At 41.8% G+C, this 25,636-nt stretch overlaps 1 protein-coding gene across 1 annotated transcript in view; it reads right to left on the bottom strand.

Annotated features, from left to right (window-relative positions):
* LOC119653915 overlaps positions 1–25,636 on the bottom strand; it is an 87,499-nt gene that overhangs the window by 33,174 nt on the left and 28,689 nt on the right. Inside the window, exon 2 of the mRNA XM_038059075.1 lies at positions 8,258–8,319. Within this exon, the coding sequence (XP_037915003.1) occupies positions 8,258–8,319 (62 nt within the window). The remainder of the gene's footprint in view (positions 1–8,257; positions 8,320–25,636) is intronic.

Here is a 25,636-nt window from a genome sequence, read left to right as displayed (position 1 = left end):
ATATGCAGATTGAAATTTCATACATACAATGAATAACATGATTTTGTGGCGCGATGGTGGAGACGATTTTGCGTCAGCTTCGCGATCTCGACCTCATGCCCCGGGTTCGAATCCCAGTCTAGCTCTCGGATATTTGTGGTTATCTAAAGAGGATAAATATATACTATAATGGATTTGCTAAAGGCCTGAGTGCAGGAGCTGAATCGGGAACTCGCCGCTTCAGGTATAAAAGATTTTATGTAAAATATTTGGGTGCCAGATGATCTTATTTGTACATAGCTCATAATATACATGCATTGAATATGTCCCGACTATTTACTGCAATGTGATACTAACATTTCGTCTCTTAGGGTCTCTGTAAATTGCCGAGTAAGACGCTACGAGGGTTGCCCCAAAAGTACCTGACCTAACAGAGAAAACGCAAAAATTTTGGAAAAAATAATCTCCTTTCAGCTCTATACACTTTCACAGCGATGTTCAATAAGTTCGATGCCCTTTCTATAATAGGAACTGTCTTACTCCGCAAAATAGTCATTAACTGCCTATATCATTTCTTCGTTGTAAAGTTTTTGACCCCTGAGCCATTTTTCCAAGTTTGGGAATGGAAAATAATCTGAGGGAGCTAAATCTGGCGAATATGGTGCATGAGGTAGCAATTCGAACTTCAATTCATTAATTTTGGCCATTGCAATAACGGATTTGTGAGCTGGTGTATTGTCCTGATGAAATAGTACTTGCTTCTTAGCAAAATTCAGATGTTTTTGCTTGATTCTTGGCTCAAACGTTGCAATAATATAGCAGAATATGCGTCATTGATTGGGTTTTCGCCTTTTTTGGAGCAGGTTCTCCCTTTTAAGTCCATTGTTTTGACTATTCTTTTGTCTCGGGTGTGGAGTGGTGCACCCATTTTCACCCATGGTTATGGTATGACGCAAAAATTTTGTTTTGTTCCTATGAAAATTTGCTAAACACAAACGCATCCATCTTTCTCATGCCCAAATTTTCAGCTAATATGCAATGTGCCGCACTTTTTGAAAATCGACGATCATCCAGTAACGGCTCTCTCGACGATTGCCTACCTTGTCGTGGTGAGGGAGCTCAGTAAGGAAGATCCTCCAGGAAACGGGAGGTGACACCTGAAGCCAAGCGGTAATCAAAACCCCAAGCCAAGGCGTGACTACCGTGCCGAGGGCTGAATGGTCACAGGGGTTAAGATGTGGCCGTAAACGGTGAACTCTGGGTACCAGGCGACCCCCAGTTTCAACTAGCCTTGTCTCGGCAAAAAGGGGCTCTGCCGAGATCGACTTACTTTCCCCGGAAAAATTGAGGACATGGCAGCCAACTATGAAAAAACAAAAACATAAACCTATAAAGCAAACACTATTAAACTTCGATCGCGACGATCCAACCCCGAGTGAAGGGGCAACCCTGAGCTCATCGATGGAGAACCTGAGTCTAGACACAGATTCCCCACTTATTCAAGTGGGAACCAATTCAATTGGGACCCAGTCCTTAACGGAGGAGCCGAAGCAGGCCCCTTCTGTCAGTACTCCTGACCCCAGGCTCCAATCGGCGCCACCTGCTGAGGCTAAAGTCTTGCCCATGGGTAAGCACTTGTCCACGGACAGCAAACTGCCTTCGGGCAAACAGCCTCCGAGCAAACCGCCTTCGGGCAAACCGCTTTCGGGCAAACCGCCTTCGGGCAAACCGCCTCCGGGCAAACCGCCTCCGGGCAAACCGCCTCCGGGCAAACCGCCTCCGGGCAAACCGCCTCCGGGCAACGCACAACCAAAGAGCTGTGCCAAGGTTGAGGGGAAAGGAGCGTTCGGGGCACCTGCGGCTAAGGGGAAACCGAAGCGGCAGCGATCCTCGGATGATCCTAACTCTTCGACACAAAAGGCAGCAAAGAGGGCTCGGCCGGCAACGGCTAGGTCTTCATTTGCAGTCAAGGCTATCGAAGCCGATGGATGGGTCCTGTATGACGACTCTAATCCACCCGGCTACGATACTGAGCAGTGCGAACAGCTTAGGAGGAAACTCCTCCTTGCTGTAAGGACTGCGTCCGCGCAAGGCATTAAGCTTTGCTTTCAGTCGGTAGGTGTATACCGTAAAATGTTATGGCTGAATTTTACCGACGAAGACACGAACGAGTGGCTCAGGCAGTACTGCTCCTCCCTTAACGATGTGTGGGAGGGTGCGCGACTAACCTTGAAAAGGGTCTCTGAGCTTCCATCGATCAAAAAGTGCTTTCTCTGGCTTCCAGAAGAAGAGCGAAATGGCGTTGGGGTTCTGGAACAACTTGGTGTACAGAACAACCTTAACACTTCCACCTAAAACCATTGAAGGGGACATGCAGCCCCCGGCATCTACACCTGAAACGTAGATGAGGTGCCACATTTCCCAATTAAATTTGCAGCATTGTAAAGCGGCGACTGCACTTATCAGTCGTCGGATCAATAGCTGCAAGACATTTATATACCTCATACAAGAACCGTGGGTTGTTGGTGGAGCAGTCAGGGGCCTAAACTTCCAACATGCTGACCTATTGTATGCCAATGGAAGCGATCGACCCCGCACCTGCATGGTAGTCTCCAAAGACTTCCAGGCTAACCTGGTTAACGACCTATGTGATGGCGACACCATATCGGCTAAGCTAACCGTAAAAAGTCAACAGGGAGATAAAGAGATACTATGGTGCTCTGCATATTTCCCCTACGACGCAGAAGACGTTCCCAGTGGGACATTCATCAGAGCTATCCAATATGCCAAAAGTAGAGGCATGGGGGTAATAGCAGGATGTGATGTCAACGCTCACCACATATGCTGGGGAAGTTCAAACATCAATGCAAGAGGATCGAGACTACTAGAGTATCTAGTAGGAACCGATTTGCAGATCCTAAATGTGGGTATTGAACCCACTTTCTTCAACGTGGTCAGGCGAGAGGTCATCGACATCACGGTGGCATCTCCTGACATCGCGGCTCTGATCGGAGAGTGGAGAGTATCAAACGATATCACACTCTCCGATCACAGACGCATTGATTTCGTTATGGACATGGATCCACCTCCACCCACTCCATTTCGGAATCCGCGGAAGACAGATTGGGTGATGTATAAAATAGAATTGAGCGCTCGAATCACGATCCCTGGGAAGCGCATCAAATCCATTGCTGGAATTGAGAAGACAACCCAGATGATCACAACTAATGTGAGAGAAGCTTTTGAAGAAAGCTATCCAATCAAGATGCCAAAGAAGGGTAAAACACCATGGTGGAACTCGGAACAGAGGAGAATGACAAGGATGCTCCTCAATTGTGCTCTGAAGTATGATTCAGGCGCTAGCTGGAATCGCTATAAAGAGGCACAGAAGGCTCTAAAGAAGAGCATAAGATCGGCCAAACGATCATCTTAGAGATGCTTTTGCGAAGAGACTAACTCTCTTGAGGCAACCTCAAAGCTGAAGCGGATTCTGGTTAAAGAACGTAGCCAGAAACTGGGTTATTTACGTTTACAGAATGGGAAGTACACAGAAAGCGATGAAGAAACGGCAAATCATTTGCTTGAAGTACACTTCCCAGGCAGCATCCAAAATCTAATCTCGGGGCCAACAGGTGCATACAGCCCTCAACCGAGAGACTGGAATCTGGCATGCAAAGTAGTATCACTGGAGCGAGTGAAATGGGCATTTAACTCGTTCCATAGATACAAGTCTGCAGGTCCGGATGGCATCATCCCTGAGCTAGTAATAGAAGGAATGGATGCCATGGGTCTACATATTCGGAATATATATCGCGCATGCCTAGCACACGCTTATATTCCAATTAAATGGCGTGATGTAAAGGTGTTGTTCATTCCCAAACCAGGAAAACCCACCTACACAGACGCAAAAAGCTTTCGACCGATCAGCCTAACGTCCTTTCTGCTAAAAGGACTAGAAAGACTGGTAGATCGGTTCATAAGGGACACACATATTCCTAAGTGGCCACTTTACCATAGGCAACACGCCTACCAGAAAGGCAAATCCACGGAGACAGCACTCCATGAACTTACGGCAAAAATTGAAAAGGCCATGTCCGAAAAAGAATACGCCTTAGGCGCATTCATGGACATCGAAGGTGCCTTCAATTATGCCTCATTCGCGGCAATTTGTGATGCGACAAGACAGCATGGAATCGAACCGCTGCTAATCAGTTGGATCCTTCACATGCTAGAGTGGAGAAAAATCCACATATCGGTCGGCCAGAAGTCTATTGAAGCAGGATGTCTCAGGGGCTACCCACAGGGAGGGGTTCTCTCTCCACTGTTATGGCTCTTGGTAATGGATACTCTGCTGTGGCTCCTGGAGGACAAAAAAGTTTTCGCGCAAACATTTGCGGACGACCTAGCCGTAATAATTACCGGCAAGTTTGCGGACACAGTATGTGACCGCTTGAATGCAACTCTGCATGTAATCCACAGCTGGTGCCTCCGCAATGGACTCACGGTGAACGCTAGGAAGACTGGACTAGTTATGTTCACTAGGAACGTCAGGTGGGGTAGCTATACGCTACCCACCTTAGCAGGGGCGGAAATCCAGCTGGCACAAACAGTCAAGTACTTAGGAGTACATTTCGACTCCAAGTTAACGTGGAAGCATCATATCCAGGAACAATATCAGAAATCCTGCAGATTGCTCTGGTGCTGTAGGAATGCGATAGGTAAGACCTGGGGACTTTCACCTAAACGGATACACTGGATGTATACATCCATAATAAAACCCATTTTGATGTATGCATGCATCGTCTGGTGGCCAAGACTGAACTTTGCTAACAGCAGGAAGCTGCTAACGCAGATTCAGAGACTTGGTTGCCTAAGTATTACTGGAGCAATGAGTACTACGCCGACTGCGGCACTTGAAGCTATCCTAAATTTACCCCCAATTCACTTGGAGGTGAAACGGAAAGCGGCCAACGACGCATATAGGCTCGATACCATTGGGGCGTGGAAAGGCGGCCAATCCAACGGGCATGCGTCTATCTGGAAATTCATTGAAAAACATCCGGTAGCCCTGATGCCGACCGATCATATGGTTTCCAGATTCGTCTTTGAAAAGACATATACTGTCGTAATCACCGAAAGAGAAGAATGGTCGACAAGTGGCCATGAGTCTTTTCAGATTACAGACCTAATAATCTTCACCGACGAGGATGGATCAGGTGCAGGGGTGTTCTCGGAGAATCCGATTATAGAACTGGCCCTACCTCTCGGAAAAATGACGACCATATTCCAGGCGGAGATATATGCCATTTCATTGGCAGCAGAAGAATGTCTGCGACAGAAATGGAGGGGTCGCACCATTCGAATCTGTTCCGACAGTCGGGCGGCATTATCAGCGCTAAATGGCAATAACATATCAAGCAAGTTGGTGTGGAGTTGTCATCAAGTGCTGCTGAAACTTGGCCGACTGAACGAAACATTCCTGATGTGGGTGCCGGGGCACTCTAACATCGCCGGCAATGAGGAGGCTGGCAGACTAGCTCGCCGAGGGTCTGGATCCACAATGGTGGGGCCAGAACCAGCTCTTGGAATCCGACCATCTACTGTCAAGTCTACTCTAAAGAGTGAAATTGCAAGGATTCACGCAACCGAGTGGAAAAATTTGGACTCTTGCCGGCAAGCGAAAATCCTTGTGAAGGAGCCTAGAGCCAATAAAGCGGCATTTTTGTTGTCTCTTAAGAAGTCGGACATGAAAACCCTATTAGGGCTTTTGACGGGACACTGCCCCTTAAACTACCATATGGAAAAGATTGGGGTAGTGGTTTCGGCTGTGTGCAGCCAATGTGAGGAGGAGGAGGAGCTGCCCGGCATCCTCAGATCTCAGACGAAGACATCTTGGCAAGGTTTTCTTCAATGAAGAATCTGCACACTCTCTGCCTTTGGAGAATGTTCTCAGATTCGCTAAGGCCTGCGAACACCGTAGGCGGGAAGTCATTGAATAGGCAACTACGGGGATAGTACAATGGGCCTAATAATGGCCTGAGTGCTCGGGGCTGCGGCTCCCCCCAGTTAACGAAACTAACTAACTAACTAACCGCTTTGGGGATTTTCTTCACCATCCCTGGAGTCGTCACCTCATTTGATCGACCATTGCGAGATTCGGCTTAGCACCTCGTATGGCCCTGTTTAAACTCTGCTACCCAATATTTTATTGTTGTAAACGGAGGAGCAGACTCACCCAGAACTAAATCTATGTGTAGTTCAGCTGTTATACTGCTTGTGCTGAGGCCTTTCAAATAAAAGTATTGTACCAGATAACGATGACCAATTTGCTCCATTTTCACAAATTGTCTGAAAACGTCCAAAATTAATGGCGGCCAAAAAAATACTAAACAACGTGGCGTCTTCAAATTTGAAACATATCCTTTATATATTGTGTCAAACAAGTATCGCCATCTCTATGCCAAGCCGGGACAACCCTCGTACTTTAACCTACTGCAACTTTGTTAACAATAGTAAGATTTCCATCAAACTTTCCAGTATAATATTCCCTGTCATGGTTGTCTAAATATGTGAAAATTTACTACCCTCAAGACAGCACAAAATGGCAATATTATATTAAAGTATTATATATAGTCTGATATATTAAATTTATATACACTTTGGTCTGCTAGCAGAATCATGATGTAGTAAAGTATTCGCACATGTGAAATACTGAAGGGTTTACATCAAAGGTTCAACGCGAGAAAAAAATTTTAGTGATTTCGAATAATAAGGAGAAAAAACTAGAGTTCACCAAGTGTAGTTAAAGTTGAAAGCGCTAAACTACCAAGTCAATCACTTGACTCTCGTCTGCATTTCAACTAGACGGTACAATGCAAATGCTACTTTGCATTCTGCCCAGGTTGTGATTGAGGCATTTATCGTCACAATGATAGCCCGACAACTACTTAAATATAATTTGCTGTGAGGTTCCATGTCTGAAATGTGGATGTTAAGGTCTTTCTAAAAAATCCTCCTTCAATATTTCTATTTTCATTTCAATGGCTTTTCTGTTTGTAATTCCACTAAAGCTTTCAGCTCGCATTGCTATTGAAAATTTGTCAACAGAATTTACAGAAAATAAATATTTTCAACATCTGAGAAAGACGAGTCAAGAGTCTCACGCAGTTTCTGCAGCGGATATAAGTGACATACTTGTCGTCTGGACTATATTCAAGCCACCGAAATAACTTCATACCCAAAGTTTTCCTACGAAAATAGATTTCTCTTACAAAACACATTCAAAATCGTCAAAATCTGATGATATTTTTCCATGTGTCGTGTTTCAAACGTAATGTGTCCCTTGCTAATGTCGGTCGATGTTTTTATTTTTAATTTCTCCATGGATGCTTCTGTAATGTGTTTATATTTTTAAATAATAATGTGGAGCTGGCGATTTTCCGTCTAGTTGTTTCTCTCTGCACTCATTCATAAAGGTGTAGTTTGCGCGTCAAGGTCAGTAGGTAATTATCTAAAAACACCACCGGCCGTTGTTTGTCGACAAAGTTTGAATTATTTCCGTTCCCACCTGCATGGTGGCGAGCACATATGGAACTATTTATATTCTATTATTTGAGTACATCGAACCTTTCACGGAACCATTGTGTTGAAAAAGTAGAAGATATGCGCTTTTAACACGAATGGATTTCCGCTTGACTGCACTAGAAATAATTCTGAATGCACTCAACTGTTTGATAAAAATTTGTATCTGGTTAATAACCTTCGGCGGTGATGGGTGGCGTTACGTATGAGATTATGGCGTATTAAGCCGAAATGGATAATCTAAACGAGTTTTTAATTAGAAATCTGAATTTAAGTCGAGTGTGGGATGTTGAAATGGAAGCTCTCTCTCTTCGTGGGCAACCGTTATATGTGAAACAATAGTTTCGGAATGATTCCAAGTCAACTTTTCTGAAATATGGAGTTTGATCTATTGCGTGATCAAAAACGGAGTACAGTGTCCGTCAAATTAGGAATTAAATCGTTTTGCCTTTCAATCATGTTAAATTTAGTAGCCAGAGGTCCCCAGTTAAAGGGTATATACACATATGTGTGCATGTGCGCATCTAGTGGTTTTCCAAACACTGAATCGAATTCAACTTTCATTTTTGCAAGTATAATTTTTAAAAACGATTTGATGGCTCATCGTTTATTCCTAGTCTAAGAAATAGCTGCAACTGTGCATGTAAAAGCACATTTGCCAGCTATTAGAAAAAAGCATTGAATGTTTTACACTTACCGTAAACATGCATGTAGTTTACTCGCTTTTGCAACGAAGTCCTCCCATAGTGGTGAGGTGTTCTGAAATAGAAAAAAAATCAATTAAATACACAATTTTAGGTACATATGAAATTAAAATTAACATTCTAAGATTCAGGAGGGCGGATGATAAACAGGGTTTTATAAACAAGTCGAGAAACCGGAAGCTAAACGCCTCAGGTATGAAAGGTTTTGTGTATTGCTTATATAAGCATATTTGAGTGGGCATTTGACCCATCGATACCAAGCTCGTAATGTTTATACTTTGTCATACCATTCACTTCAGTATGATAATGACATTCAAAGTCTTAGAATGCAATAAATTTGCACAAGAGTGACAATTTTGATTTATTATAGCTCTGTTAGTAATAATGCGATCTCCACCAAACTTTCTAGTGTCATGCTCCACAGTATAGCCTTTATTACTGTAGAACTCGGATAAAGGGGGCAGGGGGTTGTTCCCAGTCAATTTTTAGAATACATACTTATAATGAATATGGTAATATACTACATATTATTAACTTTATTTAAACTGGTATGGGTATGGAGGGTATTTTGAAGTCTAGATATAATGTATATGAATCCCCATATTTTTCTGAGATATTTGGATTGGGTAGTTTCTGAAAACGACCCTTGAAGTAACTGACCCATTTCGGATCTCCGTGATCCTCTCCTTTGCAACCAATGTCAAAACTAATATCGGCTTCATAAAGTACTAATCAAGGCCTTTCATAATCGGTGAAAGAAAAATTTTACACCACCCTTAAATTCAATGTGAAACTATGTTACCTAATGCAACCTTAAAAAACCAGAAAATGGCGGAGTATAAGTTGGTGAGGTATTTATATATGTTGAGGCTAAAAGGTTGAAGATTTGCAAACTTCACAGGCCATTAAAACACAAAAATTCTCAGAACGCTAATTTTGAAAAGAGTTAACCGAGCTTAACTACCAAATGAGTACAAATTAATTTTAAGATTTTTTTTTAAATTGAAGTTTCATTTTGAAAAAAAAAAATTATTGCAATGCGATTATTTAAAATATTGTATATCGATAGCCACTATTTTTTCGTATCTTTCTGGTAGCATACGGATTGCGCGTGAAAAGGACTCCTCGGTGCTGATGTAATTCACGAATCGGCAATAGACAGATATGTGGAAAATAAAAAGTCGTATATTTCACTTCAGTCAAAGAATAGAGAATTCTGGATATCTGAATGTAGTTTTCAAATTTCCCAAAACAAAGGGTGCATGGCGGTTTGAATGAAAGTTGGGGACGGACATGTTGCCTGGGAAAATTACATGCTAATCGTCATGTCATGTGGCTCCATTATGACCTAGACTCTAAACTACTCGATTTGCTCGTAGTCCACCACTTTGATAGCCCTGGCTACTGCTGTCACTCCCTCCAGACAGTGTCTGGTTCGATAGATGTTGGCCCTGTAGACACCCGGCTGTTATCGTCTGTAATTTTTGACCCAAGATAGGAAATAATTATCAACGGTTTCAAAGGTGTATTATCCTATCTTTATTGTTCTCTTCTTCTTTTTTGGTGTTGAATTTGCCTCCCTTTGTCTTAGACAATATTGATGGTGTTGGGTCTCGTAAATGATTCTGCAACTTTTATCTGCCCTCGTATATTGGTCAGGATCAGTGTAGTCAGTCACATTAACTTTGTGCGGATGGCGAATTCTTTCATTGTCGGATACAGTTTTTAAGGAACTCCATACACCCCGGTTTTGCGGATTCCACCAATTCAATATTCCTAAAAATTGTCTGGCGTCCTGACCTACGCCATCGCTCGATCTGAGGCAGGGTCTGCCACGTCTTCTATCATAGGCGGCCTTTAAGTAAACAAAAAGATGGCAATTTTTCAATTATTTTTCCATGGGGTTGTTCTCGGCGCACAACGGGCTATTCGACCTAACAAGATAACGAAGGATATTTTTTGGACGATACTCAGCACCACAATAACTCTATAATTATTGCACTGTGTGAAATCTCAGGTCTTTATTTGCTCTTTTGAATATTGGGAATGAGTTAATGAACTGCTTTGTATAGTTGGTCACCTTCATATTTAGTTAGTTCGGCTGTAGTTGCTTTGACTCCTGGCGGCTTACGGTTCTTAACCCGAACAGTTTTTCATATTTTCTTCTTGAGCAACAGGGCAAATTGGGACAGCGTGGCAGTGGCTCATGGCCTAAGCCAGAAATTGATTACCTAGTACACTGATGGATCCCTCACATCAAACGGAGTGGGTGTAGGGATCATTGGTCGAAAGAAAACGTACTTTGAACTAATGGGCAAGCACACTAGTATGGTACTGGCAGCTATTGATGTATTATATTTAGGTCTAACCTAAACTGTCTAGAAGGCCTTAATAGACTGAATACGCTTGGAACAATAAAGATACCCTGGGATCCATCCATATTAGGTTAGAAAGCAATGGACGAGCTGGCCAGGAAAGAGCAGCAACACCTTTTGTGAAATCGAAAAAGATTCATGATTATGACGCCAATGAATAAAGAGGAACGGCTGAGGGAACTTTACTGGACGAAACTTACTAACAATTTCATAGTCCACAGTGCAGGCTAAATTATCACCTGGGGAAGGGATATCTACGGACATTGTCTACAGATTCGGTGAGGAGAGTGACGAAAGCTTCATACATACATACATAGGCCAAGGGGCCTGTAGAAATATCAAATACCAGATGCCACTCTGAAAGTAGGAAGTAGGAAACATCTAAAATATCTGTTGGCTATAAGCTTGCTCGACATACTACAGTTAATATAACCACTAAAGGGCCAGAACATTTCTTCAAGGACACTATTATTATTACTATCAGTTGACGGGATCTCCAACTTAATCAATACTGGTTGTTAAGCAGGTCATTAAAATACTCAATCGATCCATTTTCTCCTCATAGATTTTACAGAGGATTTTTCAAATCTGAGGTGGAGCTGTTATTCGTGCCGATAGCACCATCTCAAAGAAATAGTGATCTGAGTCTATATTGCTCCATTTCGGTAGCTACATACTACCTTCATTATTGAGTATGAAGGTTGGTGACATTTTTGGAAGACAAAAAGTTCTTCCGTAATGCATGTTCGAGGTCAATGTTTTCGTGAATCTCCATGGTGAACCAAGTTAGATAAGAGCACAGACATGTGGAAGAAGAAAGAACGTAATAGGGGAGGAGTCGGCAAGGATTTTGTAAAAATTATTAAGAGCCCGATCGTACGTTAAGTTAGATACTACCATATGCGATCCCAGTTGATTGATGGTAAAGTTGGGTTGTAAGCGTCGAAGTTGGCTTTGCGGAATTTGAACTGTGATTCTCGCCCAGGATTGAAGTTGGACCGACAAAGCTCCACTTCCCGATCAAGAGCTGGATGGCGAGCGTCTACTTTGACATATGGGGATGGGCAATACAAGGGAAATAGGGAGATATCGAGAGTGTGATTCAAGAATTTATTGATGGTGTTGAATAGGAGAGCAAAACAAATCTACATGAACGAAGAAAAAGTAGAGAAAAATGGAAGCGATTATTGAAAAGGATTGGGAACCTGGGATGATTAGGCTAGACGAGAGAAACCAGCACAGGGAAACTAAACTCAAGATACTACGAACGGAACGAAGTTGAACAGAAATACACCTTCAGGGGAGGAGAAGATGGGCTCGGCCTCGAGTGGATGTTTAGTCGCAATCAGAATACTACTGCCAACGGATTTACGTGATTCAGCCCGACACATGTCACAGTGTAAATTAATTCAGAATTTCATATTTTATCGTCAAGCCAACTTTGTGAATTACAAATGATGTGATGTTGTTGAACCAGCGCGGGAAAAATGAAATGCCGCCACTTCTCAAACCCCGAACATTCTGGTAAAATAATGAGACAGTAAATTAATCAGTTACATAAGTGGGCGTGGCAGGCAGGCAGCCTCGAAATTGCCCGCATACGCCTGAACTTTTTGATAAACACACCTTTCGAGCAGAAAAAAAGGATTAGTCATAGGGATAGGTTACTTTGAACGAAGCTATCATGTCGTCGAGGTAGCTGCCTTGGTAACTTTAACACATGAGAATGGTAAAGAGGAGAAATGTTTGCTCTTCCCCATACGAAGAAGTAGCGTATGCTACCCTGGAAAGAAATAGTTATTTTGATGAAGAGAAGCCATCTTTAACTTGAGCCTTATGAGAACAGGTCCTTAATTTAAATAAGTTGTTTATAACCTTGCCTCTTTCCCTCTCCTCCCTCACAACTGTCGCAAGACTAAAACTTGGCTTAGAAAGTATTAAACTAAGGTTCGACAATCCTCTTAATCATGCTTTGATGATATGGACTTCACGCAATGTCAAAAGCGACTGACACAAAGTTGAGTGCTTCAAGAGACACTGAAATAGCCTGTGATAAAAATTATACCAGGAATTTATGAATGAAATAAAAGCGGCTTAATTTCCGGGCAAGTTCATTTTGTCTCGTTCAAAATGATATTCACCTGGAGCAATACGCGTGTGCTAGCGTTTTAGTCGCTCGTCCATGCACCGCTAGTAGGTTGACAAAGGGATCGCCTTTAGATTTCTCATCGGATTTTGTTTTTCAGCTTCGGCTCGTCGTATCTTCAGCAACCATCTTTCGATGTTGTTTTTGCACAAAATTAGGTCTTTTGGGACGAATCGGGATGCAACATGTCTCATACGCAAATTTTCCACCTCCAAGGAGATCTGCCCGCGATGTAGGCATAACCACAACCACCATGTAACTCCCCCCCCCCCCCCCCCTCCGGGGCCAACCGCAAATAACCGGGCCGAGAACACTTCCTCCAGGAATTCTCCTGGAACTATGCTCTCAGAGGGCTGTCCCGGTCCCCATGGTACCAGATAACCTTCGGTGAGGCTTCGTGGCCAAAGCCACTTCAGATGAGTCCCTTGCGCCATCTATGAGTACGTTGGTCTAAGGAAGCACATCGAAAGAAGGAAGAAGACTGAGGTAGGTATCGGTAGGTAGATATCAGTGGCCGCTCCGAGGAGCCCAATTAGCGCAGAGTCCAACCGGTTCGGATCTTCAGAGCCAGCCCGTAGCATTCATAAAAGAAAGCAGCTCTACCACCCTACAGCAAGAAATCTTTCTGAGGTCCCCAAAGAATGGTTTTTCCAGTGTCCGCGGCCTGACTCTAGCCAGAGCTGAGCAATCGCAAAGAAAATGCATGAGGGTTTCCCTTCCTCCTCCGCAGTCTCGGGAATGCGAATTGTAGGGTATGCCAAGCCCAGCGGCATAGTCCCCTATGGGCCAGTGCCCCGTGCAGACCGCCGTAATCTTAAATGCATTTGCACGCGTCTGGCGCTGGAGCTCTCGTGATCGGGCTATGTTATAAGCGGACCAAATTCTCCTTGATTTGGCACATCGGAATTTTCCCGGGGAATCTGAGAATAAAAACTTGAACAAAATTAGATTGTTTTTACAATTTCGGGAAAGAAGTTGGGTAATTTCCACCGATTGGTCGAAAGTCCGCTAATTGTAACAAATGTAAACTAAACGACGTAAACACTGTCAAATCATTTGATTACAAAGCGAACATTTATTTGAATTAAATAAAACAAAATGACTGCTATTCCTCTTGATGTATTCTCTGTGAGGTGGGTTGTAGTGGTTCATAATTCAAGCTTCACTAATAGGCCACGCTTAGCTTTGGGAAAAAATGTCATCTTTTTGACATGTATGTGCTACCTCAATCTGATATATTTACATCCGCTCATCGTAGCCTACATATTTCGCCTATGTTTGACTTCTTTCGTATTAAGGATCTTCTGTTTTCTACTTTCTAATTGTCATTCAATAATGAATAATGACTAAATTAGAGATGCCAATGTATGTCTCAATATAAAGCGGGGGGAAAGCGGTTCAACTGAAACAATCATTCTTCTTCTTCATGGCAAATATATATGTAGCCCACTGGGAATCAGAGAGTCATTTGGAATCTCGTCATTTTGACACAATTAGGCAGAATGATGAATTGTTCCTGTCCTTGAATTTTGAATCTGTGTTCTATCGCGATATCGAAAAGTGGATCGATGTTGATTCCAAGTTCATACTTTCAATATATCAAACTCATAATGAATGTCACTCATTTATCATAGCAAGATATATCAAAGGCAATTTATACACAAGTGAATACACTCATTAAAAATAACGTTAAATTAAGACTGCATACAAGTCATCTATTTTATTCTTCGTCTCCATGAAATTGAATCAAATCTTGTTCCGCTAAGCTAACAATAAAGCAGGTAGCATGTGATCAACCATCAAACCGTGACTAATTCGTAACACCATCACAGCAGTAGCCTCCAATTAACCATCGAATCAGAAAAAGATTGTATAAGACAATTAAAAACAGCATGACTGTTACGAAAATAGCACACAGTGATCAAAGAGGGGGGCTCTCTTAATTTCGTTCCATTTTAAGGACTAATTGAACTAGTTCTCCCTCTGCTAGAATCTTATAAAACTTTTGTGCACCTACGCCCATCCATTTTAATCGTATCTATTGAACTGAAGGCAAGAAGCCCTAATTCAATATCTAATCTTTGCAAATGAGAAGACACAGAGTTTATAAGGGAAATTGTATGACATCTCACAATCTCAAACGCTTCCTCCCACTTTTCGTTCCTTTTATTAATTTTCTTAAATTGAGATGATGGAGCTTTATTGAACGAATGCTGGAGATATCTTTCTGAATGCTGAGATTAAATGCTCTAATGAATATTAAGTTGCTTCTCGCTTTTGCATGTTCCAATTCTGACGATAAATTCATCCATAAAATTGCCCAGATTTGTTTGATATCTTTTGAGATTTAAATTCCATGGAAACACTTCAGAAAAGTGCACGTTTCACTATCTGTTAGCGGAGTCATAAAAATCAAATCGTAAATTGTAAGAGTGAAATGTGATATTTTTATCATCCGTGAATAACCAAGCGCATTTAGTTGGATGTATTGGGTTAACAGGAAAGTAATCTCGGTTTTTCTGTAATCAATTTTATACAAGGCATAAGCTTGAGTCAGTCAAAAATTTTTTTGTTCAATTTTGTGCTTCTAAATTTTTTTTTTTATTGATAAAAACTTGACTCAAGTACGATTTTCTCATAATTCGTTAGATTAGGTAATTTTTCGTTAACAAGTTGAAAGGTCATGACAGATTCCAGTAATGTCTTTAGGGAATCGAATTCAATTGGGACTGTACTGGAAAGGAACTACTCGAGTTTGACAACTGCGATTGCCTATGCGAAACGTGGATTGGTACCCACGATGGAGCATAAAACCTGGGAAACGCCTGCTGAACCAACACCAACAGCTCTACTACAAAACTCTATCTCCACCTCCACGTGGTGATCGCTGGGAGTTCTTTCTTAACGAAAAGCTGCAGACGGAGAAGGATGAAGGTGAGTCTTCCGCGCCTAAAAACGGGACAAATTGTACCAACTGGTCCTCTAGGTTGGGAGTTGGGTAGGGCTGACAACTCTACACGGAAAAAACTTGTTACGAAGCCACAACAGGAGCCTCGGACTGGATGGATTTTACAACGACAAACCCGGCAACGAAAAAGGAATAACGATTTGAGCATTTTCTCATGGAACTTGCGCTCTCTGTACAGACATGGAGCTGCCAAGCAGCTAGCCGATACCCTGTCCCAATATAGAGCTGATGTAATAGCATTGCAGAAGATGCATTGGACAGAGACCGGTTTCCTTGAGAAGAGTCGCTACACCATATATTATAGCGGTCATCCAGTAAACCATGTGCCCAGAGTAGGTTGCTTAGTTAGCCAAATAATTAAACCTGCTGTTATCGGCTTTGAAAACATAAGTGAACGACTATGCACTCTACGCTTGCGAGGCAAATTTAGAAACATAAGCCTCATTAACGTTCACGCCCTTACAGAGGAGACTGCAGAGTCGAAGAAGGATACCTTCTACGAGGCTGTACAACGAACCCTCGAAGCCTGCCCCAGATATAATATCAACATCATACTTGGGGAGCAAGTAGGGACGAAACCCGTATCCAGGCGATACGTTGGTACCCATAGCTTACATCAAAATACAAATGATAACGAACTGCGAATTATTCAATTAGCAGTGTCACACGAACTGATTGTTGGAAGTACCTGGTTTGCGCCGAAAGCGGTTCAGAAACATACGTGGGCCTCTCCAGATGGGATAACTGCAAACCAAATTGACCACGTGTTGATCGAACGCCGCCACCTCTCAACTTTGATGAATGTCAGAACATATAGGGGGCCAATACAGAATTGACCACGTGTTGATCGAACGCCGCAACCTCTTAGCTTTGATGAATTTCAGAACATATAGGGGGCCAATATAAACTCGGATCACTATCTCGTTGGCATGGTGCTCCGAGCTCGAATAACAACAACACCCAGAATCCCCCCTGACAATCAGGTGACAGTTAACACTGAAGCCATCCACAACACAGCCCTCCGCGACACCTATAAAAGGGAAATGGATGCGCAATAACCGCAGTCAACAGAGGTCCTGGAGATGAAGAATCAACAAATGATCTTCACAATCACCTGAAGAACGTTATCATAAATACGGCCACAAACATACTTGGTCCCAACCGCAAAAAGAGTCGGAACGACTGGTTTGACGATGAATGTATGCCAGCTACGGAACGGTAGAATGCCGCATACCGAGTAATGCTGCATTCTCAAAGAACGCGGGCATGCACAGAGACTTATCATGAACTCCGTCGAGCGGAGAAACGACTTTACAGACGGAAAAAAGAAGACTGAGAGAACCAACAGGTCTGTGAACTCGAAAAGTACAGGGAGCAACCGTAGCAGGCGCGGAAGTTTTACCAACATGTCAGCAGGATGAAGCCTTATACACCTCGATGCTCATCCTGCCGAGACAAAGAGGGAAATCTGATTTAGGACAGAATGGGCATATTGGAGCGATGGGTTGAGTACTTTGATGAACTACTGAACAACCAGAACATCGGTGGGTTGGAGGTCCCGCCAACTGAAAACGAGGGACAAATATTGCCAACACCAAGCATAGAAGAAACAGCCCGTACAATACGTACGGCTTAAAAATCATAAGTCGCCAGGAGCCGATGGAATTACAGTCGAATTGTTTAAATATGGAGGCGACCAATTTCATCGAGTGCAGCAAGCGATGAAAAAACTGTTGGAATATGGACATCAGTTGCACCATCTATTCATCGACTTCTGCCGAAATTAGTTCTTCAAAAGGAGACCGTTTTAATATTCTTCCCTCTCCAGATCGCTAGTAAGTCGTCCTGTTGGTGAATCTCACTTATTCATTTTAATCGTTACCTCATAGTTACCATGCTATCGGTTGGTTGGGTTGGGGCGTCATCTTCGCCATCTCGACGTCGTGCTCCAGATTCGAATTGCGGCCACACTCCTGAATATTTGTCTTTATCTAAAGGGGATAAGATGTATGCCACATTGGACGTACTAAAGATCAAAGTGCTGGACCTAGGGTTCCTCCCTAAAAACAAATTACATCCTAGTTAGACCTGGACATTTTAGCTGATTTTCCATAACCGCTTTCTTAGTCTTATGGAAAACTACATTACGATCAATAATAATTTTGATTTGGTTGGCTTCAACATTTGAGATGAAAATTTTCCTGAATGCAAATTTTCAATTCACTTCTAACAAATTTGCTCACAGCAGATTTCTTTTCTTCGCAGACATATGTATAAACCTTTTTTTCGGGAAAACTTGATATGAAATATTATTTCTATCAGTTTTTTTCTAAAGTGACCTAAATATGATTAACAATGGCAAGGGGAAAAAACATTGATCTAAATCTTTAAAAGCCGAAAATTGAAAACCGAAAATACTTTTTGGTCAACCCAATATACCAAAAAAATCCAAAAAATAAAAATAAAAGTCTATAAATGAAAAGTCATCTATGGATGAAATAAAAGTCATTTAGAGGCCAAAATTCTTTTCATCATTATATAATTTCATGTCACTTTTATCCGTTCCTCTTTCCCTCCAGCCGAACAAATTTGTTTCCATTAATGGTATATGCATTAGCTATGAATTGGGTCACTTTGCACTCGTGTTACTGCATAAAACTTTGTATCATAATACTTTTTATTGTATTCAATAAATCGATTAGATACATCCAAAAAACCAGTTGATAAGAATTAATAATCTTGTGAGGATTGCTGACCTACATAGAATTTTTGTGTTTCAGTTTGATAAACTGGTTTCTAGCTGAATGATGGCTTTATCATCATAAAGCATGAAAGATACAAGACAGATAGATAGTATTCACGTTCACTATCGATAGCGAGAGTTGTGATTTGAATAAATAGGTGAAGCAAAAAATCTTTTGTTATGAATAATTATTTAAATCTGTGCCAACTTTCGATTCTATTTTATATTTATTTAATCTCTACTAGAACTTTCGACTGTACTTTAATAATAAAAACCTCTAATTTTTTATCTGCACTTTTAATGGAATCTCATATGATTGACACATACATTTCGCGACTGAACTCCTTTCACTTTGTTTATTTATAAATAGAATTCGGACAACTAAGTTGATAACTGCCAGTCAGAATTGAAAAAAAAAACGAGATAGTATACGTGAAACCTGTTCCCTGCAGTTTTATGGCTCAAGTTGAATTTATAGTAAGTAGCATAGTATATTTATAGTAAGCAACATAGCTTCAGCGGGGTCCCGGCGCGACTCAGTATGTTCACAAAGAGGTCTTCGGTTACAAAACCTGGTCCAACTTATCAACGGACGAAGCCAGAAGGCATGTAAGTGATGCTTTTAATGTGTTCAAAGACATTGGGAATTCCTGACATCTTTCGATATTTGATAGAGGTAACACTAAAGTGAGTGTCCGGATATCTGAGTGGTTAGAGCACAAGACGGAACGTCGCGGTTTAAATCTCACTGGTGGCGGTGGGATTTATATCGTGATTTGACGTTGGATACCAGTCAACTCAGCTGTGAATGAGTAACTTAGTCAAACCAGAGCAATAATTCCGAGCGAGCTTAATGCTGACTCCATTCCCTCCCATAGGATACTCTAATTCTGTAGTGCACCATTACGATCTTGAATGAAGTGCTCTAACACGTTTCAAGACCCTGGTCCAACTGAATTGCTGTAAGAAGAGGATAATTCACAAATTGTAAGTATCCTTCCAGGAATTCAATTTGCCCCTTCTTAATCTACCCAACTCCCATCTAGGAAACCCAAAGTTGCCGCAAAATGATTATACAATGTAAATATGTATACCTTCACTTCCGAAATCCCTTTATCAGAAGGTCCTTAATGGGACATTAAATAATACTACGGCAGATTAAATCCTCATGTTTGTTGAGTTCCTGAAGGAATATAACAAAATATTCTATCCTATCGACCAGAATGGATTGGGAAAATGAAATGGTTTTATAAGCGCAGCAATCCTAAGGCTAAATCAAATCAAATTTAAATCCCTCCTTAAACATAATAATTCATACCCTCATTTTTCGGGTCCTCTACAAGAACAGTAGGAACCCAAGGTCAGGGGTTCATTGCCACTTTCGAGCCTTCCCAGAAGCATAACGAAATCTTCACAGTGAAATATAGTCTTCATCAGAAGATCATCCTTCGAACAGTCAAGAGTATTAATTAAGTGCAGTGTTTTAGCAGCCAGAACTTCGGGTACATTGCAGAAAACAAAGAGCAGTACGATGATCCACAAATGCGTTAAGTATCCAAAAAGTCAGCTTTAAAAGAAATGTTTGAGGTCCAAGGAAGAAAGACCTTACCACTGAAATTGTAATAAAAGTGGATGTCTCTCTAGGCACCGCGAGTGGCCACCATATTAAGACACGGTTGCCAGAAGTTACGCTGGCAAAGCGAAAAAGTAACCGGAACGGCACAAACCCAGTAGAACATTTCTTCCTAAAATTGCTATCCAACTTGTCCCAAATCCTTCCCCTACCACCTTTCAAAATATGGTTGAATCCACTGGTATGTGAGGTCCACTCACCATTGGGATTTGAACTCCGATTTCCATTATGACAGTTTAGTATGTGGCTTGGCTTGGTTAATTCTCTGAAAGCAGTCATATACTGCATGCTAAAGGCTCCGGAAGGCTGGAATGATACCGAATGCTCCGATTATGTTCCTATGAAAAATATGAAGAGGCAGAAAGACTTACTATCATAAAGGATAAAATGCCTAAGGACGAACGCTTTTGAGGAGCAGCCAGCGCCATAACAAACCCAACTAAAGGTGTTGGGATTTGATTCGCTAGTGTTGATTTTTATTTTGCAAATACCGATAATTCGGGAACCACTTGTCCCTTTCATCAGTGCTCACAAGGAAAAAGAAGTTTTATTATTTCATATAATTAATCGCTAGAAACTCCGCGTAATTACACTCAGATAAACGTGGTGGGATTATCCATGTTGAATAGAGAAATCACAGTTGTCGCCCAGCGAGAAGTGGTTCTAGTGGGTAACAACCCCACACTCGCAAGGCACATGAACCCTGGAGTTAACATTTTGAAAATTTTCATCTCTGCTGTGACAATAGTCAAAACCACTGATAAATAGCAGGCTGAAATGCAGAAACCTAAATGAGTAACTTAACAATCACTTGAAAACCTTGGACAATCTCCAGTCAAAATTCAAATACATAATTTCCGTGGCGACTGCAACTCAAGACAACCTTGAAGCGATCAAGCCGAATTCATGCAATTCAAGCCATCATTGATAACTTCCTGTTCTCTGATGAAATCAGCAAACCTTTTCAGTGAAACCAACGAAAATACTGCAATGGATATTCAAACATTTTATAATTGTACTTAAACTATTTTCGTCTTCCCAGCTAATATGCAACAAAAGTACGTTTGAGGTTAGCCTGTCAGATGTCAGAGAGAAAACAGGCCTCAATGGCGCAAATGCTAGTTGGCATCTGCGCTATCTGAAAGAAAGCCTGACACCGGAAGAAGGGTTCAAGAAAGCTCACAGTAGACCTGAGCAGAGAGAGGAACACTCTAGAACCAAAGAAGCAGCGAACCTCAAATAGGTCAGGGGTGAAGGCAGAATCCAGGAGACCTGGTGTTAGCTATCCTAGTGTGGCAGAGTGAAACTTGACACCTGCTTCACCTGCTAATAACCGGAAAAGGCGCGCGATCGGCCACGAGGCCGATGAAGAAGCGGTACTCAGGCCAATCAAGCGAGATCCTGCAAACAGAGTGGTCGCCGATATATGTAACTGACTTATTGCTGTCTTCACTGCATGTTGTGTCAGGAAACTGTACAGTCTAAAAAACAACCCTTCTATATCCTAAGAAGTTATAAATAAATGATCGATATAAAACACAAACTAGCGCCGCGAGGGGTATCCAATTGGCCAATTTTACCTAAATCATTTTTGCAGTAGGAAATCACCGATAACCTTATCTTCGGGCAAATATGAAAGGGATAAAATGCTAAGCTTGTGTCCAGTGACCTATGTTCTCGACCATGCCTGATACTGGTAGACTGCGCAAAGGAGGGCATAGGCTCTAAATTGGCAGGTTGGAAGGGAGCAGAATTATCGATATATGCTGGAGATGATATATTAGGGGCACAGATGGTGACAGGCTATCCTTCCCAAGCTTTGAACCGGATAGTCATCTAAAATGATGTTCTCTATACGCGGCTGTGGAAAGAACACAGAACCGGAGCGGAGAGAAAGTGCAAGCTGCTCACAATGGGGCTAGACGACTAATACTTGAAGGGATCCACCTGCGCAAAGAACCAAAGAAGGACTTCAATGGACATATATGAAAAATCTAAGGAGACCCCTGGAGAGATTATGGTGGCCGAAAGAACAGGAGCTACTAAGAAGGTGGACCTATTGCCTGTTGAGGAGGAGAGGCTCGTCGATCTAGGACTCCTGTGACTGTTCCCTCAAGAAACCTTGACGCATCGGGGGCAGATTCATGTTCTGCCAGAAAGAAATAAACAGACAATGTGGGACACCTCTTGTGAAAAACCAAGACTTTGCATCGTTCTTAAATCCAAATTAAAATATATATATATGTATGTATGTATGCTTTTCTGGAGATCTCGTGGCTATGCAGGTTTCATTGAAAGCGTCCGGGAGAACTTGATAGGCAGCGTTGGCATCGGGTGCTACAACTGGATACCACCAAAACAAGTTATTAGACTGGTGAAGTACTGCGATGCTAACGTACACAATAATATCTTTATGAATGGGCTGGCCAGGAATTGCAGCGTTTTCAAGGAACCTTTTATGTTGTATCACAGAATAATAACGTTGAGGGTTATTTTGAAATAAAAAAAAAATAAACAGGACCTTTTCAAAATAAGAACAACAAATAGTTTTTTCGGCAAAATTGTTTTATTTTATTCAAAATAGTTTCCTTCCGATTTGCGGAGGCATAGCTCGGAGGATGTCGGTATACGCCTTTTGAGTGCCCCGAATGTCAGTATAGCGCATGCCTTTCATCGGCAAGTGAAGTTTTCCGAATAAATAAAAGTCACAAGGTGCCAGATCAGGCGAATACGGGGAATGATTGACCGATAAAGTGCGCGTTTTTAAAACGCGTATATCATTCATGAACTCTTCCACGGAATAGACAATTATCACAATAAACTTGTTGTATCAATTGAAACGTTTCGCTAAAAGTTTTACCCAGTTTAAAATAAAACTTAATATTGGCTCTTTGCTCAATGCTCATTTTTGTCCTGACAACGAAAACTGCCACTTTGGGCGCAATAACTTTGCTTCCAGTGAACCAAATCTTATGAAATTTTTACTGGAAGTCGAGGAAAGATGTACCTACGTACGCCTATAGACACATCAAGATGGCGCCATAGATATTCCTATTGAAGAAGTCCTGTTTACTTTTAGGCAGACTGTGTAATAAGGAATCCTGGAAGAACAGATTGAGATTATTATGTAAGGCATCTGAGCAGTAACATGGCTAGCTGGAAATAGTGGCCGACAACTTCAACAGAGTCATCATTGGGTCGTATGAGGCCAGCTGTCCGGTTAAAACAGTCACTTCATCAGTAGATGTACCCTGGTGGAACTGGTACCTAGCCGGAATAAGATCAGAGGTCCGAAAACCCTTCAAGCGGACGAACCACACTGGGAAATGGCCAAGGTATAAAAATGCACTACCGACGTACAACAACGTGATCAAAAAAGCAAAGAGAAATAACAAAATAGAAATGATGAAGGAATTGAACAAACTACTCAAGCATTCATACAACATTGCTGCCAAGTATAGAACATTTCCCATTTGTCTGAAAAAGGAAAAAAGGACATTTACCGAGAATGAGGAATACACGGTACATTTACGATTATTTCTTAAAATTCGTTTCTGAAGACCTATCCCACGACAAAGAAAGAACATTTTGGCTGATACCTCTATAACAGAGAGAGGAGAAAAGAAAATTCAAAAATATATAAATAGTTATGTTCGGAAGCTAGAGTAAAATGAACAGTGGGAACTATTAAACTAGTGAAATCACTTTAGGCTATCTCCTAAAGATAATAAGGAGCAGTCTTGGGATAGATACAAAGGACATGGAGGCGGGAAGCAGTGGTCCGCATTTCGAAAGAAGGTAAATAAAGTTCCTTTTCATCCTAAATACTTTCAGACCATTTTGCCTGAGATCGTTTGTACTGAAAACAGTGGAAAATGGTTTTCAAGAATGGTATCGTTCCAACGCATTATCCATGCCAACATGTTTACCGGGTAACACTATCAACCGAAATAATAAAAAACTTGTTGTTTCTTTTTCGTTGGTGTGGATATTTATTCTTGCAAATTCCGAAATTTCGGGAACCACTTGTTCCCTTTTTTAGGCTAACAACATGTTAGCACTGATGTACACGGCCATGAGAGAATTCGGTGTCCCGACGAAATTGATAATACTGACTAGGCTGACTCTGACCAATGTGCGAGGGCAGATAAAAGCAGTAGGATTACTCTCAAGATCATTCGACATCAACAACGGTCTACGACAAAGGGATGCCTCTTTAACCTGGCCTTCGAGAAAGTAATCCGTGATGCTGAGGTAAATGCAGGAGATACGATCCTCTTTAAGTGCATCCAACTACTAGCCTATGCTGACGATATCGACATCATGGGAAGAACCACCCGAGATGTACCTACTGCCTTCATCCAGATCGAGCAGGCGGCGATTGGCGCGAGATCTCGGGCTGCACATCAATGAAAGCAAAACAAAGTATATTGCGACAACGTCAGGACCGAAAACCAACCAATCAACAACATCAAACCGCACTGGTCAAACAGGAAGAATAAGGATAGGAGAATACAACTTTGAGACCGTTGATAATTTCTCCTATCTAGGGTCGAAAATCACAACTGATAACAGCTATGATGATGAAATCCGCGCACGGTTGTTGGCAGCCAATAGAGCCTATTTCAGCTTACAAAAACTGTTCCGCTCGAAATTTCTCACCATAGGGTAAAAGCTCTTACTGTACAAGACAATGATCTTACTAGTCCTCATGTATTTCTCGGAGAATTTGGTTCTTAGGAAAAAAAATTGCGAATTCTCGGCCGCGTTCGAGAGAAGAATCTTCCGAAGAATTTTTGGATCTCCACCTGCAGGAGGATAGACGATTCCGTACCCTATATAACGACGAAATCTATGAGCGATACCATAACCGTTAAGTTGTGGATAAAATCCGGCCCAATAGGTTACGGTGGATGGGTCACTTAATCCGAAGGTCTATAAGGGCAATATCTATGATAGAAAAAGAAGACGAGGCGGACCCTGCCTGAGATGAAGCGATGGCGTAGGTCAGGACAACTTTTAGGGATATCGAATTGGTGGACCTCGGCGCAGAACCGGGATGTCTGGAGTTCCTTATTAAGGCAGGCCTAGACCGAATACCGGTTGTTGCGCCGTTGATGATGATGATTCTTTGATAAGGATCCTTTAGCCTATTCTTTGTTTTCTTGTTTCAAGGTTTTCTCAAATTCTTTATAGTGATTCAAATCATTTGAAGACTTCGTGTCTCAGATAGCTGAAACAACATTCTCAATAAATTAATGATGATTTATTTTGGAAACTTCCGACCGTCTTTGTTCATTTCTTAACTTTTACGTCGCATTTCCAGAACAAGGACGACATCAGAACGTTGTAGTCGTAATGCTCGTTAATCGGCGAACAAGGGCAAAACACAGTCCTTTAGGTCTTGCAATGATACTCTCATCTTCTCCCCCAATATTATTGGTTTCGGATGTACGAGTGGATTCAATTTGTGGATTATAAATTCGACAATCTTTTTCGCATTTCCC

Source organism: Hermetia illucens, chromosome 1 (assembly GCF_905115235.1).
Source record: "Hermetia illucens chromosome 1, iHerIll2.2.curated.20191125, whole genome shotgun sequence".
In the NCBI taxonomy this organism is placed as follows: domain Eukaryota; kingdom Metazoa; phylum Arthropoda; class Insecta; order Diptera; family Stratiomyidae; genus Hermetia; species Hermetia illucens.
This window is presented reverse-complemented; position numbering and strand designations above follow the sequence as displayed.